The following is a 17,992-nucleotide window of genomic DNA, read 5'->3' on the forward strand; positions in this document are numbered from 1 at the left end:
AAATGTGAATGTAGGTCAAAAGTGTGAAGCCTTGGAAGTGTGACTTCCCCAGGCCCCTGTCACCTGAGAAGCTGCGCACATCACTTGCCTATGAGTGAGTATATTTAGGCGTCCCACCTTTTTAAAGCAGCACTCCCATGATCTACACTCCTTCCTTCATACCTTGCCCTTTTAAAAATATCAACCAGACTGTTTTCTCATCTTTCAATGAACATGCGTTCAAGAGGGAGCCTCTCCGTTCGTTCGTTCGTTCGCTGTGTGATCTTTGCCCAAGTGTCTTTACCTCTCTGTGCCTGCATTTCATCATCTGTCAAGGGGCTGAGGCTTGAATCTAGCTCATCTGATTGCTGAGTACTGCGTCGGGAAATTGGAGCCCAATGCTTGGAACAGTGTCGTTGACCTTCAAAATGTCAGCAGCTACTGTTGAGTCTGCTGTTTACAACTGCTGAGTGCTGCCTAGTGCTGGGTACCACTCTAGGTTCTTGAGAGCACTGGGGAGCCAAAGGGATCCTTGGGGACCCGATGTTTTGGCAAAGGATAATAAAGGGTAGCAGTTCTGGGCTGGAGAGCCCTGTACTTGGGAGGCAAGGGCAGGACAGCCCTTGTAGGCTTGAGGCCAGCCTGGGTCACATGGTGAGACCCTGTCCCAACAAGGAGCTGGAGTGGAAAATCCCCACCAGAGGTACATACCTGTGACCCCAGCTCTTGGGAGATGGAGGCAGGAGGATCTGGAATCCATGGGAGTAGTGAAGGGCTGGCAAGATGGCTTAGTGGGCAAAGGTGCTTGCTGCTAACCCTGATAACCAGAGTTCGATCCCCAGAAACTTCACAGTGGAAGGTGAGTCTCTTCCCTCCCTGGGCAGCCGGTTCCAGACCTGCCCTCCTTCCATGTAGCTTCATGTCCCATGCCTCAGTTTCCCAGACCCAGAGTTCCCAACACTCTGAGTCCACTAGATAAAAGGGAACAACAGAGACTCAAACCCACAACCCTGCAGCTGACAGACTCCACCTTGGCAGCTGGGAACCCTAAGAGTGAGGGAGCCTCTGAGGACAGAGGTGGCCAAATACTGGTAGTCCCCTCTATTGCTACCCACCCACAACCTTACCCCACCATCTCCTTGCACCCTTAATCCTCTCTCTCTCTCTCTCTCTCTCACACACACACACACACACACACACACACACACACCCTGAACTCTTAAGTCTCTGATGCAGGCTGGCCTAGAATTTACTCTGAAGCCCAGGCTGGCCTCCAACCTGCTATGTAGCAGAGGATGAACTTATAGGAGGTTAGTGTTAATGGTAAAAGTATGTTATTTGTACAAAAAACCAACCCCATAGATGGTTCTAGTTTTCGTTTTTTGTAATACTACTAGATTTAGACAGTCCTAGGTACAAAGTCAAACTTTTTCCACCTCTAAACTGATTTTCATATATTTTTGAGACTGGGACTCAATAGCCCAAGGGCCTCCAGCTCTTGGTCTTCCTGTAGTCACCTCCTGAGTACTGCCTTAGAGGCATGAGTCACCACATCTTACTCCCAAACCATTAAACTTTAACAGGCCATTTCCTTAACACCACTGCACCTCAGTTTTACTACCTGTAAAATGGGAGTAAGACCAGGAGCACAGGCTTGTACTAGCACTGCACTCAACTGCGGTGGAGATTTAAAACGGAACCAGACCCGTATTACCTCACCTGACAGGAAGAGTGATTGAACCCGCTACATCACTTAAAAAGAAAAGAAAAGAAGAACTGCTGCTCATGTTATTGCAAGAGGAATGGAGTGAGGCACATTCTTTCAGAATTCTGCCCAAGAGCCCTCAGACCTCTGACCCCTTCTCTGCCTTTCCCAGCTCCCGGATGCAGCAGACACTCGGCAAATATTTGTCAAACTGGGAGAAAAAGAACCATATCTTGTAATTTTCCATCTCAACCACCTCCCTTCCCACTCCCCCTAGGGCTGTCCCCAGTCAAACCAGTCCTGCCCCCTTCCCCACCACAGCATAAGACTTCTGAGGGCGCTGGAGCCAAGCTTCAAAGTCTTGGGGGCAGGGCTCAGTTTACCCAGCTGGGAATAAGGAAATAAGGAATGGATCAGGGTCTCTGTCTCTAATCCTAGCTGTCCTTGGAGAAGTGACACAGCCCAGCAAGTGACCAAGGACAAGAGAGACCCTTTCCTAAGAGGGTGGGGGATTCCTTCAACTTGTGCCTACTCTCAGGGGAGGGAGGGAGGTTTGGCACTGGCCACAGCCAGAGGGGGGCGGGCTGCAGGAGGACCAGGGCTGGGGGTGGGAGTGCAGGGGGCCGGCCTAGACGTTGCTCCTGCCCTTTTACGGTCTCAGCGAGTGAGGCGGCACTAACTCGGACATCCGCCATCCGCCTTCCACCGGGCCTGGGACCGGAAACGGGTGGGGGAGGGGCGGGGCTGGGGGCAGCGGGGGAGGGGGGCGCAGTGGAGGAACTGACCCCCTTTAGGGGGACAGAGCTCCCATGGGGGAGGGAAGGCCAGGCAGGAAGTCTCCAGGGTGTCTCGATGTCCCCCTTCTTGCTCCAAATCCCAACACTCCCACAAGCCAAGGGACAGGCATGGGAGGACCGGAGGGAGGGAGGGAGGGGTCCTAGCTCAGGGTCCTAGAGAGGAATGTCACCTAGATGTCAGAGGGCAAGACTGGAGGATGTGCACATGGGAGGTTAAGCCCAAACTGTCCCCATGAGACTCCTCCTCCAGCCAGGGGCTTTGGGGCAGGAAGTCCCAGCCAAAGTGGAGGAAGGGAGACAGTATTGTCAAGATGTGGCCCCAAGGGAGAGATTATGGGGGGGCTGGGGCTGAGAGGAGGGGAGGCCTCTGTCAGGCCTGGCTCCGCCCTCAGGTGAGCCCAGGAGTTCAGGGCAAGTCCCAGGGAAGACATATAAAAAAAAGAAAACAAAACAAAACAAAAAAAACAAAAACCTTGTGTCCCCCTCACCCACAAGATTAAATTCCTGGGAAGAGAGCTGGAAAAAGCTAGTGAGCCTGGGTCCCTGAGGGAGAAGGCTATGACCTTGACGCTTTCCAGCGCCCCCTCCTCCAATCCCACGGCCTGGGGAAGGGGGTGACACGCAGCGACACTGAGCCCAGGGGGAGGGACTGTGGTGTGGGGAAAGCAGCTGGCCACAGTGCTCACTCGGGGGCCCGCCCCCCACACCAGCTGTCTCGACAGGTGAGTCAGGAAGACAAAGGCCCCCCTCCCCCAGCTGCCGCGCCCCCTCCCTCCCCGGCCACTAGGTTGCGGGGGAGGGGGGGGAGACCAGAACTGTCCTCTAGCCCGGGGGTCCAGGAGCCGCCCTGGGCCTGGAGTGTGCTCCAGGGCCCTAGGACCCAACCTGGTTGCCTAAGGGGAGAAGAGTTCCATCCAGACCCTCTAGGCCCCGTGGGCCAGATTCCCAAGAACCCCTCCACAGGAGAACCTCGGTGTCCACCAAATTTAGGAACATCCAGAAGTACCCCTAAAGTTAAGGACCGCGATTCCACTCTGGGACTCTCATCCAGTGCCCCAGACGCAAGGATCCGGAGACCAACCACAACCCGAGACTCAAGAGTTTCTGGGCTCGGGTTCTCTAGCCAGCCTCCCACCTGGTTTTGAGTTTGGGGGCGGTAACTCTGAGCCCGCTTATACTAGATCATCCCTGCGAGGTTCTGACTATCTGCGAACTCAGAGGTGCTCCCCCCAAAAGTCTTCAAATTCTGAGTCCCGAGAGCGCCCCTAAACCTGAAAGCTATCAAGAGAACCTCAGCCGGCACCGCCCCAAGCCTTTAGGGAGTAGTGTGGAGAAACGGGGTGTCGATATTTAGAGATCGCTCCAGAAGGCACCGGCTCAGATCTGGGACGCCCAAAGCGCTGTGTCCCCTAAATCTAGCCCCAAATGCGCTGGAGGGGGGGAGGGGGACAAAGGCGGGGCGCGGAGCCGGCTCCCGGCTGGGACCCGGCTGGAGGGTTCGGGGCTCACCTCATGGCTGCGCGGAGGGCGGGCGGCGCGCCCACGGGGAGTGCTCCCGGGGCGCCCCTGATTGGAAGTGCTGGGGTGCGGGGCTGACTCCAGGTTCTGCTCAGTCTCTCTCGGGGTCCCGCCCCATAGAGTCCAGCTTCCTGGGGAGAACGTGGACCGGGCCGGGGCGGGTCTTTAGGCGCCTCCTCCCTCCGGTGTTCTGATGTGCTGGGATCCCCTGCGATGGAAAGCGGGGTGCAGCGTCCGAACCTCGCCGGCGCACCCCCTCGGCGGGCTGCACCTACGCGGTTACTCTTACTACTGTACTCTCTTTGCTACATTTCGTTCCAAAATTCCACTCCCCATACCCACAATTCCCTGCGCCTTAAAGGGGCCGTGGACGCCTCCAGGCGGGGGATGGAGAGCGTTTAAAAGGCAACGCGGAACCTTGGGCTTCCGCAATTGCACTCCTTTCCCTGTCTTGTGGCGTGGGGGTGCAACCTGGGCCTCACTCCGGAGTTGGAGGGGAAAGCTTGGTGGAAGAGAAGGGGCCTTTCTTTGATCTCTAACTGTCTCCACTATCAAATTCTTTAGTACAGATCTGGGGGTGTAGGTTCTCCACTCCAACTCGCTCCGTGGACTTCTCAGTTTATCTTTTGGGGGGTAGGGAGGTCCCCTTGGTTAAGCAAGGGATCTCATCAATTTCCACCTTTAAGTAACACTTCCGCACTTCTCCTGTTCCCCAGATCTCGCTTCTCCGGCCGAGCCCCACCCCTCGCCGCCCCCCACCCTCCCGGGGAAGGTGTGGAGGAAGTGAGCGAGGGGGCGCGGCGGGCCGCTGACTCACCGCCGCCGGGTCGTGGCTGGGGTGGGGGCGGGGGTAAGGTGAGGAATAGACTAGGAGCGAAGAGATGGTGGTGGGACCCCGATCTGCTCCCCACGCGGGCCCAGCTACAGTTTAATTTTGCCTACGGAGGGTAGTAGAATCGTCCCAACAATCCGGCAGGCTCAGAGGCCCGGAGACCCTCCCCTAGAACCCCTTCCCCGCCAACACGTCCGGGCTGAGTCGAGCCGCCAGCCCCCCCAAGCCTTCCGCAGTGGGACCCATAGGCCCCGCCCAGAGTTACATCATCATGCGGACACGCCCCTCCCGTAGAGCTCTACCTGGCCGGATGAAAGGCGGTAACTCTAAGAAAATGGCAGGTCCTGACTTACAGATCGAGAAACTGAGGCTCAGAGACAGGGAATGGGTTTAGCTTATTTGGGTCCCCCCGCCCCCAAACTCACGAGAATCAATCCACGTGGCCTTTGGCCAATCCATTTCCTGGATGCTATGCTGGCTCCCTGTTGGCCTTCACTTGCAAGAACCTCATCCTTCAGGCCAAACTCTTACAGTAATTCTGCTCTAAAAAATATCTAGTACACCAGTTGTCCTGCTCAAACCAGGAGGCTGAGGCAAGAGGATCACGAGTTTGAGGCCAACCTGGGCTACAGGGTGACTTTAATGTCATCTGAGGTTATATATTTAAGAACAAAAGTGGCCTGTGGAGGTAGGGCAGCAGTTAAAAAGGGGATGGTGGTGGAGAGATGGCTCAGCGGTTAAGAGCACTGACTGCTCTTCCAAAGGTCCTGAGTTTAAATCCCAACAACCTCATGGTGGCTTACAACCATCTATAATGAAATCTGATGTCCTCTTCTTCTTTTTGTTTAAAGATTTATTTATTATTATTATACATAAGAACATTGTAGCTGACTTCAGATGTACCAGTAGAGGGTGTCAGATCTCATTATAGGTAGTTGTGAGCCACCATATGGTTGCTGGGATTTGAACTCAGGACTTTCAGAAGAGCAGTCAATGCTCTTACCCGCTGAGCCATTTCGCCAGCCCTGATGTCCTCTTCTTGTGTGTCTGAAGACAGCTACAGTGTGCTTACATATAATAATAATTTTTTTAAAAAAACTTGCTACTTTTGCAGAGGACCCAAGTTCAATTCCCAACACTCACAGGGCTAATAACTGTAATTATAGGGTTATGTTCATATGTGCATGCCCACCACCTCCATACACATATATAATAAAAAATAATACAAGTAAATCTTAAAATGAAAACCACAAATGGGCTGGGCAGTGGTGGCACATGCCTTTAGTCCCAGCACTTGGGAGGCAGAGGCAGGCAGATTTCTGAGTTCAAGACCAGCCTGGTATACAGAGTGAGTTCCAGGACAGCTAGGGCTATACAGAGAAACCCTGTCTCGAAACAAACAAACAAACAAACAAAAAACCCAAACCACAATGTGGTAGCACAACACCTTTAACCCTAGCACTCAGGAAGCAGGGGTAAAAGTAGGTCTCGGTGAATTAGAGGCCAGCCTTGACTATTTATAATGAGTTCCAGGTCAGCCAGCCTGGTCTACATAGTGAGATCCAAGTCAGCCAGGGCTACAGAGTGGAACCCTGTCTGAAAAATAAAACCCTGGGTAATCTACCCCCACACATACATCCATCTAAGACAGTGATTGTCAACCTTCCTAACGCTGTGACCCTTTGATAAAGTTCGTGTTGTGGTGACCTCCCAACCATAAAACCTTTGCCACTTCATAACTGTAATGTTGCTACTGTTATGAATGATGTAAATATCTGTGGTTTCCTATGGTCTCAAGTGACCCCCACGGAAGGGTCCTCTGATCCCCTGAGAAGTCACCACCCACAGGTTGGTCTAGCCTAGGCTATAATTCTCCGAGCCCCCAAGGCTCTGGGTGTACCACAACAAGCTCAGATTTTTAGCAGCTTCTGTGTTCTCAACAAGGCCAAGCTAGAACAACAGTTACCCAACTGAAGGAGAACCACACTGCATGTGAGCTTCTGTGAAACAGAAAGAGTGTCGCTCCATACTGCCTTCATTAAAGCAAGAGCTAGCAATTTTTATTTTCCCTATAAAAGTCTCATTTAACAGGCCTGGAGACACAGCTTCAGACTGTGATGTGCCTGTTCTGTGATCATTAGGACTGGGTATGGGGTCCCCAGTACCCATATAAAAATACAGCTCTTAACATCACCAGTACTGGAGGCAGCGGGACACGGCAGATTGCAGTGCTTCACTGGCTACTTGCATCCCTGAGCTTCAGGTTTGCTGAGATCCTGTCTCTAAAATAAGGCAAAGAACAGTGAAGGAAAATGTTCCTGAAGCCCACCTCTAACTCCCACCACATACTCATGCACACAGGGGCACATGTGCACACAAACACGTGCACACAAATAGAAAGTCCCTGTGGAGACACTTAAAACATAGAAAGCATAAGCCTGGTCATTTGTGTTTCTCTGTGTGTATGTGTTTGTGTGCACATGTGTGTGCACAGGGTTTGTACACTAGGCAAGACTGTTCCACTCAGCTGCATACTCATCCCGAGGAACCAATTAATCTCCTCTCTGTCTCTGTCTCTCTCTCTGTCTGTCTCTGTCTCTGTCTCTGTCTCTGTCTCTCTCTCTGTCTGTCTCTCTCTCTCTCTCTCTCTCTCTCTGGTTATGTGTAGCTCTGGATGTCCTGGAACTTGCTCTATAGACAAGGCTGGTTTCAAACTCACAGAAGTCCTCCTGCCTCTGCCCCCCCCCCCCAACCCCAAGTGCTGGTATTAAAGGCGCTCGCCACCACTTCCTGCCACATCTTTTTTCTTACAACATTTTTAAAATACAAAAGCAGGACCACAGAGGTGTCTCAGTGGGCAAAGACACTTGCTCCAGAGCCTAAGGATATTAGTCCAATTCCTGGGACCAACATGGTGGAAGGACAGAATCAGCACACGCAAGTTGCCCTCTGACCCTCACCATCTGGGTTACAGGTTATCAGACTCTGTCAGTCTTCAGGGTACCAGCTGAGCATTCTACTCAGCCCAAGATTTTGAAAAATAATAATAATAATAATAATAATGTCAAGTGAACCTATTGCTCATTTTCTTCCCCTTTTCTCCCCTGCATTTTTTCCTATGACATTATTTATTATTTATTGCTCCCCTTGTTTGCTGTCTCCTCAAACACAGTTGTCATCTGCACTGGGCCTCCAGGATCTCACAGCTGGCCCACAGCTATGAAGAGGGCTTGATGACAGGGCAGTGGCTCCCTGCACATTTGCTGACCACGGAATATGCAAATCGCTCTTTTGTTTTGTTTTGTTTTCTCTCTACTTAGGCCTGGCTGTGCTGGAACTTATGTAGACCAGGGTGACCTCAAAATCACAGAGATCTACCTGCCTCTGCATTCTGAGTCTGTTTTCAAAGGCATGGGTCACCATGCCCAGCACAACTAATTTTTTTTTTAAAGATTTATTTATTTATTATATGTAAGTACACTGTAGCTGTCTTCAGACACTCCAGAAGAGGGAGTCAGATCTCGTTACAGATGGTTGTGAGCCACCATGTGGTTGCTGGGATTTGAACTCCGGACCTTCGGGAGAGCAGTCGGGTGCTCTTACCCACTGAGCCATCTCACCAGCCCCACAACTAATTTCTAATTTAACTGATGAATGGAGTGTGTGTACAGGAGTGTATGCTGGTGGGTGCATCAGCACACTTGTGGAGGCCAGGGAGGGTGTCAGATCCCTTGCAGCTGGGATTTCAGGCCTTTGCACGATGTCTGCTTGCATGGATTTGAACTCAGATCCTTATAATTGTGCAGCAAGCACTCTTAACCAGAGAGCCTTTCCAGCCCTGATATTTGTGTGTGTGTGTGTGTGAGACTGTCCAAATCCTGATCATTGATCATCTTTGTCCCAGTCCCAGGTGTGTTGGACTCACAAGCTGGTGCCTGAATATCTGGGGCAACAAACCACTTTTAATAGAAAAATGTACGTATGGGTCCAGATGAAGTGGCACATGCCTGTGATCTCAGCACACGAGCAGTGGAGGCAGGAAGGCTTCCATTTCATTGCCTTCCTGGGCTCTATGAGCAAAACAAGAATTAAAGGGGTGCTGGAGGGAGATGGCTCGGCATTTCAGAGAACTTACTACTCTTGCAGAATTTGGTTTGGTTCCCAGCATCCGGGAAGAAGTTCACGACTCTCTGTAAACCCAGTATGAAGGGATCTGATGCCCTCTTCTGGCCTGTGCAGGCAACAGGCACACATGCAATGCACATGGATAAATTGCAGGCAAAAGATTCATATACATATAAATAAATAAACAAACAAACAAATAGGAAGCACAGAGGGGGGTGGAAAGAAAAGAAGAAAAGAAACTGGCCCAACAATATGGCCCAGCAGGTAATGGAGCTTGTTACCAATCCTGAGAACCCTGCAACAGTCTCCTGAGCACTGCCCTCCAGCTTTCACATGTAAGCCACAGCATACACACTCAAAGTAAATAGTAACAACAACAACAACAACAACGAAGAAACGGAATGCATTTGGAGTTACGTTTATTAAATAAAATTTCATAATCATGTCTATTACCACCTCCTTGTAGCATAGGTTAAAAAAATATATAAAAGCTGTTACTTGCTGATCACTTAAGATCTGTTTGGCTTTAAATATTAAGGGAGAGAAAAAGAAGGGGGTTTAGTTGGGTTTTCTGCTGTTGGGAGATGGCGGAATTCCCCCTCATGAGACTGGTGAGGGAGAAGCAGAAGAGGAAACAAGGAGTTGAAGTTCCTCCTCAGCTGGCTTTCCTTCCCCTGGCTCTCCGGGTAGGGAAGCACAGATTTCCCCTGAGATGTGCATATGGTCCCCGGTCCCCTGAGGATGGCCGCTGTCAGGCTGAGTTCAAGGCCCATGGCTTCCGCCCCATCTCACCACTCCTGAAACACAAAACGTGGGGGAGAGAGAGAGAGAGAGAAAGAGAGAGAGAGAGAGACAGAGAGACAGAGAGACAGAGAGACAGAGAGAGAAGCAACCCACTTCAGCCTTCTGAAGCCTCCCTCCTTCTGTTTTCTCTTTCTTTCTTTCTTTCTTTCTTTCTTTCTTTCTTTCTTTCTTTCTTTCTTTCTTTCTTTCTTTCTTTCTTTCTTTCTCTCTTTCTTTCTTCTTCTTCTTCTTCTTCTTCTTCTTCTTCTTCTTTTTTTTGTTTTTTGTTTTTTGTTTTTTTTTGTTTTTTTGTTTTTCGAGACAGGGTTTCTCTATATAGCCCTGGCTGTCCTGGAACTCAGAAATCCGCCTGCCTCTGCCTCCTGAGTGCAGGGATTAAAGACGTGCGCCACCACGCCCGGCTTTCTTTTTGTTTTTATTTTTTATTAAGACTTATTTATGGTATGTACATGCGTGCACTGTTGCTGTCTTCAGGCATGACAGAAGAGAACATAGGCTCCCACTACAGAGGGCAGGCAGTGCTCTTAACCACTGAGCCATTTCTCCTGCCCCCTGGTGTTTCTTTCTTTCTTTTTAAATTTAATTAAAAAATTTAAGTGTATGGGTGTTTTGCTTGCATGTATGTATACGTACACTACACGTGTGCAGAGGCCAGATGAGGGTGGTAGATCCCTTGGGACTAGAGTTGTCAGCCATATGGATTCTGGGAAATAAACATGAGTTCTCTACAAGAGCAACAAATGCTCTTAACTACTGAGCCATCTCTCCCATACCTTCCCCTATTTCTCTCTCTCTCCCTATTTTTTTTCCTTTTTTGTTTTTGTTGTTGTTTTTAAACAGAGTCACATGTAGTCCAGAGTAGCCTTCAACTGCCTTGCCTAAGTTCCTCACTCCGGAGCAGAGCACTGGAATTGCAGGGGTGAGGCGAGTGGGCAAAGGTGTAGGGTTGCCTTACCTCTTGACATTCCCTTGGGGTCTGATGCAGCTTAGAGTAAGCTTCAGCAATGACAGTGGCCCTAGAGAGCAAAGGGAAGCCTTCAGGAAACCTGGTCCTGTCGTCACCCTACCCCATCCTACCTCACCCCTGCTCACTTGCTGTGTAGCCCTCCTCCAGGAGGCAAGCCCGGGATGTCCTCTGAGGCCAGGGTCCTGAAAACCGTGTTTAGGCCTGGAGGTTCCTGAGCAGAGGCATACAGCTCTGAGGAGAAGGAGGAGGAGGTGAGCCAAGAGTCCACACTGGCCAGCCACCCCTCCCAATGGCCATTTGACCTGCTCACCAGCAACTTTGTGGCTCAGGGCTTTGTCTAAAGCCATCTCCTTGCTGATTGCCTCCTCACAAGGCCTGGGGGCTCCAGGGAAGCAGACCACCATGCAGGTCATATTATCCAGACTTCCCTGGATAAAGTGAAGGAAAAAAAAAAAAAAAGACCCCCTGGTGGGCGGGGCAAACGATCGGTCCTAGGATTCCATGCCTTGGATTCCATGCCTTTGAGGGCGTGGCTTGTCAGAAATTCTAGCCAATCCGTCCCTATCTAATCCAAGCTCTCTCCCTTTTGGACTCATCTCTCGGAGGACCATGCCCTTTGCCGTGCCTAACCACCATACTGCATTAACGAAAACAGACACAATCCAGCAAGATGACTCATGGGCAAAGTCTCTTGCCTGACACCAAGCTTGACAACCTGAGTTCCATCCCTGGGACTCATTGATGGAAGGAGAGAATTGGTTATCATAAGATGTTCTCTGAGTTACACATGCATGATGTGGTAAACCACACACACACACACACACACACACACACACACACAACATTAAAATGTAATACAATTTAAATAAAATAGACAGCCAAATCTTTTTAAATTCTTCCTATTTAAGGTCTCTTCCTGTTTCAGACACACTTCAAGACTAGCATGAAGTCCTAGCACAAATCCCATTCCTCGAGGCCATGCTCCTTCTGTTAAATCCCTCCCACTTACCTATCTGCTAGTTCTAGTCTCCATCAGGGTTCAAAGCATCCTTCTTGCTCTGCCCAAGAAGTGCCCAAGTCACTCACACCCTCTAGCTCAGCCCCACCCTTTATCTATGAAACCCCTCCTTCCCAAATGCAGTGGCCCCAGGACCTTGCACAGACATGTGTCCAACAGCTGCGCACAGAGTAGCTCCAGGTCCAGGCCCAGACGCAGGCGCGACGTCACTAGCCCCGCCAGATCAGCACCAGACAGAGCGTCCCACACGCCATCAGAAGCCAGGAGAACGAACTCGTCCTCATCCTGGCGTGCCAGCGCAGCCACCTCGGGCTCAGCGGACACGAGCTGCAGCTCAGGAGGCCTCCCCGGTGCCTGCTTGTAGGCGAAGTCACCTAGGGCTCTCGACACGGCCAGGGAGCCCTCCACGCGCCGGCGACAGACTGTGCCACCGGCGTCGTGGATGCGCTCGCGTTCCCGAGGCCGGTGGGGACGGTGGTCCTCGGTGCAGAAGGCCACAGAGCCCGAGCGACTCAGCAGCGCGCGCGAGTCCCCGCAGTGTGCCAGGTAGAGGAATCGCGGGGACACGAGCAGAGCCACAGCGGTTGAACCACCGGGGTCGCCGCGGGGCCAGAGAACGCTCAGCTGTGCGTCTGCTTGGAGGAAGGCGCTACGAAGAGCCTGGCGCACGCCGTCGGGCTCCTGGGGCGCAGGACCTAGTTCCCCCAGCACGTGACCTGGGAGGTGGCGAGCTCCGAAGCGCGCGGCCCGAGCTCCTCCATGGCCATCCAGGACGGCGAAAAAAGCCCATCCTGATGGCAGCCCGGGCAAAGCCAGCCGAACGCAGTGCGCGTCCTCCATGCGTGCGCGCCAGCCCTGAACGGCGCTCGCCCCGAAGCGCAGGCCGGATGTGGCCGCCTCACCCCCGTGCAGCCTCTGCCAACACCGGGGCGCAGCCAGGAGACTCCCAGACGCGCCAGGCACGCTGCACTCCTCCTCCACCTCTTGCTCCACCACCTGCTGAGCTCGAGCGGCCCATCCGAGTCGCTCCAGCAAGCGGACAAAGGCCGCCATTCTCTGGCCTGGAGATCAGGAAGGTTCCCTCATTGTCCCCACCTTCCCTAATCTCTTTTCTGTGAGACTTAAAACCAAGTAAATCTCTTTCCTATCCCTTGACCTGCCCTGAAGTCGGGTCACTAAGAGGTAGTGACCCGACTTTTTTTTTTTTTTTTTCCTTTCCCTACACTTTCTGGGTCAGGGGCTGGTTGAGCTTGGCGAATAAAAGCAAGTTATTTGCAATCTTTTTTTTACAGGTATAACACATTATTTAAAAGTTTATTACACTCATTTAATGCGTGTGGAGATCGGAGGGCAATTTGTGAGAGTCAGTTTTCCTATTCTACCTGTGTGTTCCGGGGCTCGAACTCAGATCGGGTTTGGTAGCAATTGCCTTTACCCACTGAGCTCTATCTTAGGTCACGCAGACCCTATTTTACATGGATAATAATAGTAATACTGTTGTTGTTGTTGTTGTCGGTTTTTGAGACATTGTCTCACTATGTAGCCTTGGTTGGCTAGGAAATCCCTTTGTAAACCAGGCTCTCAAACTCAGAGATCTGCCTATCCACCCTAACTGGCTTTTTTTCTTATAGGTTATTTTTAGATTTATTTATTTTATGTGTATGGGTGTTCCGCCTTCATGCATATGTACCATATGTGTGCTTGGAGGTCAGAAAACGGTGTCAGATCTCCTGGGACTTGTGTTGTAAAACAGTTGTGAGCTGCTTCGTGGGTGCTGGGAATTGAACCCGGGTTCTCTGTAAAATCAAGTGCTTTTAACCACCAAGCTGACTCTCCACCCCCACCCCCACCCCCACTCCTGGCCTTTATGTGATCAATTTAGAAAAGAAGAAACTGAGTTACAGAAAAAGAAAGCTATGTGGCAGAGACTTCAACTCTAGAACCCATGTCTTGGACTAAAGGATCTCCTCTGACCATAGATTGCCTAAACCAAAGCTCTACCACCTATGTGGGCTGAGCGCCACCCCCCAAGCCCTTTTGTTTGGTTGTGGTTTGTTTGAGACAGATCCTCATGTAGCCCAGGCTGGACACAAACTCTATTGTATCCAAGGCTGGCCTAGAACTCCTTGATCTTCCTGCTTCTGCCTTTTGGGTGTTTTCTAGTCAAAGATGGCCTCCAAGCCAGACATGGTATTACAGGCCTGTAATCTCAGCACTTGGGAGGTGGAAGAAAGAGGATCAGGAGTTCAAAGCCATTTTAGGCTGCATAAAGCCCTGTCTTAAAATACAAAACAAGCCGGGCGTGGTGGCGCACGCCTTTAATCCCAGCACTTAGGAGGCAGAGGCAGGCGGATTTCTGAGTTCGAGGCCAGCCTGGTCTACAGAGTGAGTGCCAGGACAGCCAGGGCTACACGGAGAAACCCTGTCTCGAAAAAACCAAAAAAAAAAAAAAAAAACAAAAAACAAAAAAAACAAAACAAAGCAACAACAACAAAAACCAACTTAACTATAATAACAATGGCTTAAAAATCAAAGCTGTCCTATCTCCTGCTCATGGTCATTTTACCAACCTCACACGCCGCCTTTCACCTCTTCCTGTTCTCTCCAGACCACATCTGTAGCTCAGATCCCATCTATTACATCATTCTATGCTGTTGCCTCAACCCCACCCATGTCTAAGCTCCTCTCTGAGCCTTAAAAGTTTTGAGTGCTTTGGGTTGGGCAAGGAGGCTCAATGGAGTAACAGCCCTTTGCCTGATGACCTGAATTGGATCCCCCAAACCCACATGGTAGAAAGAGGGAATTCTGGGACCTGGTGCTGGCCACAACTGCTCATAAGAGGTGTTGGTGATATGGCAGAGGCAGGATAGAATAGGAGTTTTGTCCTGTCTTACCACACATGCTCTGTAGACGACTATTGAAAGGATGAATGAACGGAAACTTCCCAAGGCTCCTACTCTGAAGAGCAAGCTTCGCGGGTATGAACGTGTGACTGGAGCAGAGTGACCCGCTTACATGCTCCACAGGATACACACACACACACACACACACACACACGCACAAGCACACACACGCGCACGCGTACACGCACACACGCACACAAATAATTGTAAAACTAAATGTTAGGGCTGGAGAGATGGTCCTGAGTTCAATTTCCAGAAATCACATGGTGGCTCACAATCATCTACAATGAGAGGATCTGGCGCCCTCTTCTGGCATGCAGGCATATATACAGGCAGGACACTGTACATAATAAACAAACAAATCTTTAAAGAAAATAAGTTGGGGAGGGGGGTGGATAGACAGCTCAGTGGTTAAGAGCACTGTCTGCTCTTCCAGAGGTCTAGAGTTCAATTCCCAGCAACCACATGGTGGCTCACAACCATCTGTAATGGGATCTGGCGCCCTCTTCTGGTGTGTCTGAAGACAGCTACAGTGTACTCACATACATAAAATAAATAAACAAACCCTTTTTTTAAAAAAGAAAAAAAAGATTTGTTTATTTGTTTGTTTTGAGACAGGGTTTCTGGCTGTCCTGGAACTCGCTCTGTCGACCAGGCTGGTCTTGAACTCACAGAGATCTGTCTGCCTCTGCCTCCCAAGCGCCGGTAAAGGTGTACACCACCATAGCCTGGCAGAAAATAAGTTTTAAGTTTAAGTACTTTTCCCCACCCCCTTTTTCCACGCCATCTCCAAGTCTAGCCTCAGACTCTACTCCAGAATATCATATCCCACCCTCTCTCAGTACCATCTCTAAAACTGCCCCAACACCCTTACATCGGAGTTTGCATATTCTGGGCACTCTCTCCAGCTCTGCACTCCGCTCAAGCCCCGCCCCATCCCTAAAGGCCCCCGCTCTCCGAAACCCAGACCCCTCCCATTAAAACGGAGGTCCCTCCCTCCATGTCCTCAAGCCCCGCCTTCAATTCTAGGCCCCGCCCCGGGCCCCCGCGCTGCAGTGCCTGCTCTTCCGCGGCCCCGCCCTCCCCCGCGGAGTGGAGCAGAGGGCGGCGGCGGCGGCGGCGGCGGTGGCGGCGGCGGCTGCTAGAGCAGCCCGGGAGGATGGCGGCGGCGTCGTGGACGCGGCGGAGATGAGCGCCCGTGGCCCCAGGCCCAGGGCGGCGCGGCCGGAGTGGGCGGGGGTCCCGATGCAGGCCCGAGGGGGGCCATGGGGCAGGTCCTGCCGGTCTTCGCCCACTGCAGTGAGTATGGAGAGGCTCCGGCCTGGTGTGGGGCACAGAAAACCGCGTGGGGTCCTCCTAGGGTCTCCATCTTCCGCGCGCGGACTCGAGGGAGAGCCGGGAAGCCGGGAAGGAGACAAAGGAATCCTTCCCCTCCCCCCGCGCTTTGGAGGCAACTGGGGCATCCTGACCCGGAGGACCCGGTGCAATGGGGTGGAGGTGGGGGGGGGTCATCGAGATCGCGTGTTGGGGGGTGCGCGCTGGGCGCTGGATTGGGTCGCCCCGCCCAGTGTGAGAAGGAGCAAGCTCGTGGGGAGCTGTCCCCGGCCCTGGTGCTGGCCTCAGCTGACGGGTTGAGTCAGGATGGAATAGAAGGATCCGACTCCCCTCAGCACACACACATTTTGCATCTCACCCTCATGATCTGCCCGGAAGGCACTCCCAATATCACCCTGGGTGTCCGACCCCTGTCCTAAGAAAACAGTCCTCCCTGGCTTCGTTCCAAGTCTGAGTCTTTAGCGGGCTTTTCCACTCAGTAGTAGTGTGATATTCTGCAGAATATCACACTCCTCTTCAGGCCTCTGGTTGCCCAGGTGAGGAAATGAGACGGAGGGTGCGGGGTAGGGTTTCCATTTTCGAAGGCTGTCGAGGTTCTCTTGTGTGAAGAGCCCCTAAGCTAGCTCGAGGGCCTGGCTTCCTGGTTCCAAGCCTCTTGTGTTATCCTGCTCCACTCAGACATCGGCTCTGGCAGTCGGTGTTTACCCGTGCGTCCCACACAGGGTTGTTCTGACAGCTGGGGATGCCGACGCTAGCAGATCTAGCCACTTGCACTTCTTGGGTATCCAGATGCCCAAGTTCTGAGAATGTGCCACTTGGACATTTTTAGTTTCATTCCCCTCCTCCCAGCGCCCAAAGATCTCGTCTTCAGCTGAAATCACCAGGGAGAGACCCTGCAGGCCTGTCCCCAGCCAGCCCCACCTCTCTTGTCCTCATCTATAATATGCCCACTTCCTCCATTCACACCTTCACACCCCTCTGTTCTCATCCTAATCACAGTGCCTACCTCAGAAACTTTGTACTGCCCTTCCCCTCTGTCTGGAAGGCAGAACCCGAGGCGTCTGAGGTCTGATGCCATCAGAAAAGCCTTGGGGACTATTCTGTGTCAAGAGGAACTCCATCTCCCTTACCTTGTCTGACTTGATGTTTTATGGACTCTTCACAGAGTATAACTTTATGAAGTCCGGAGTTTTGTCTAATTTGCTCATAATGTAACCTCTGGGACCTAGAACAGTGCCTGCCACATAACCTGTGCTCAGTGAATGAATGAATGAATGAATGAATGGACTGAAACTTCCCAAGGTGCCTACTTGAAAGACCTTGAGATAAAGCTTTCTGTAGTCCAGGTTGGCTGGGATTGGGATTGTGTGTACTGTATATGTAGCAATCTGAAGTTACCTCCGCCGATCTCCCATGTTGGGTCTACAAGCGTGCACCAACACACCCTGTTTATTTCATGCTCGGGGTCAAACCTGCGGCTTTGTGTATTGTGAGAACCACTTCCTTAGTCCTGGTTCAGAACTTCTAAGTCTCCTCTGCTTCTCTATTCCTCCCACTCTCCTCTTCCTCTTCTGTTTCTTTAATTAATTTTATTTATCTTTAAGAGTAATTTATTTTATGTATATAAGAACTCTGCATGTATACCTGCATGACAGAAGTGGGGCACCAGATCTCATTACAGATGGTTGTGAGCCACCGTGTGGGTGCTGGGAATTGAACTCAGGACCTCTGGAAGAGCAACAAGTGGCTCTTAGCTGCTGAGCCATCTCTCCATTTTTATTTTATATGTGTATGATTATGATGTTTTGCCTTCATATATGTCTGTGCCCCACATGCATGCAGTACCCACTGATACCAGAAGAGGGCATCTGATCCCTAACAGTGGTTCCCAACCTTCCTAATGCTGCAATCTTTTTTTTTTTTTTTTTTTTTTTTTTTTTTTTTTTTTTAAGGGTTTTTCGTTTTGCCCTTGCTGTAATGGCAACTGATTTGCAGAAGATGGCTTCTAG

At 51.3% G+C, this 17,992-nt stretch overlaps 3 protein-coding genes across 5 annotated transcripts in view; 1 reads left to right on the plus strand and 2 right to left on the minus strand.

Annotated features, from left to right (window-relative positions):
* The window catches only part of Vasp (vasodilator stimulated phosphoprotein), a 15,264-nt gene extending 10,933 nt beyond the window's left edge, over positions 1–4,331 (minus strand). For both annotated transcript variants that reach the window (XM_029480096.1, XM_021166949.1), the window contains exon 1: positions 3,991–4,331. In XM_029480096.1, the coding sequence (XP_029335956.1) occupies positions 3,991–3,995 (5 nt within the window). In that variant the 5' untranslated portion in view covers positions 3,996–4,331. The remainder of the gene's footprint in view (positions 1–3,990) is intronic.
* Positions 4,332–9,422: 5,091 nt separating this feature from the next.
* Positions 9,423–12,798, minus strand: Ppm1n (protein phosphatase, Mg2+/Mn2+ dependent 1N (putative)). Its single transcript, XM_021166144.2, has 5 exons — positions 11,881–12,798; positions 11,038–11,155; positions 10,853–10,958; positions 10,716–10,776; positions 9,423–9,753 (listed from the first exon to the last, which is right to left on the minus strand). Exons 1-5 carry the CDS (start codon positions 12,796–12,798, stop codon positions 9,745–9,747), a joined length of 1,212 nt encoding a protein of 403 aa, XP_021021803.2. The 3' UTR covers positions 9,423–9,744.
* Positions 12,799–15,702: 2,904 nt separating this feature from the next.
* Positions 15,703–17,992, plus strand: part of Rtn2 (reticulon 2) — a 14,367-nt gene continuing 12,077 nt past the window's right edge. Inside the window, exon 1 of one of the 2 annotated variants that reach the window (XM_021168508.1) lies at positions 15,703–15,947. In XM_021168508.1, coding sequence (XP_021024167.1) covers positions 15,914–15,947 — 34 coding nt within the window. In that variant the 5' untranslated portion in view covers positions 15,703–15,913. The remainder of the gene's footprint in view (positions 15,948–17,992) is intronic. The other variant, XM_021168507.2, reaches the window with a different exon arrangement.

Source organism: Mus caroli, chromosome 7 (assembly GCF_900094665.2).
Source record: "Mus caroli chromosome 7, CAROLI_EIJ_v1.1, whole genome shotgun sequence".
In the NCBI taxonomy this organism is placed as follows: domain Eukaryota; kingdom Metazoa; phylum Chordata; class Mammalia; order Rodentia; family Muridae; genus Mus; species Mus caroli.

Bases quoted from the DNA above. Each gene is read 5' to 3' on its own strand.
- Ppm1n (XM_021166144.2), bottom strand. From the start codon at position 12,798: ATGGCGGCCTTTGTCCGCTTGCTGGAGCGACTCGGATGGGCCGCTCGA. The intron at 11,156-11,880 runs GTCCTGGGGCCA...CACTTTATCCAG, and splicing joins TGGACACATGTCTGTGCAAG to GGAAGTCTGGATAATATGAC. The intron at 10,959-11,037 runs GTGAGCAGGTCA...CCTTCTCCTCAG, and splicing joins CCTGAGCCACAAAGTTGCTG to AGCTGTATGCCTCTGCTCAG.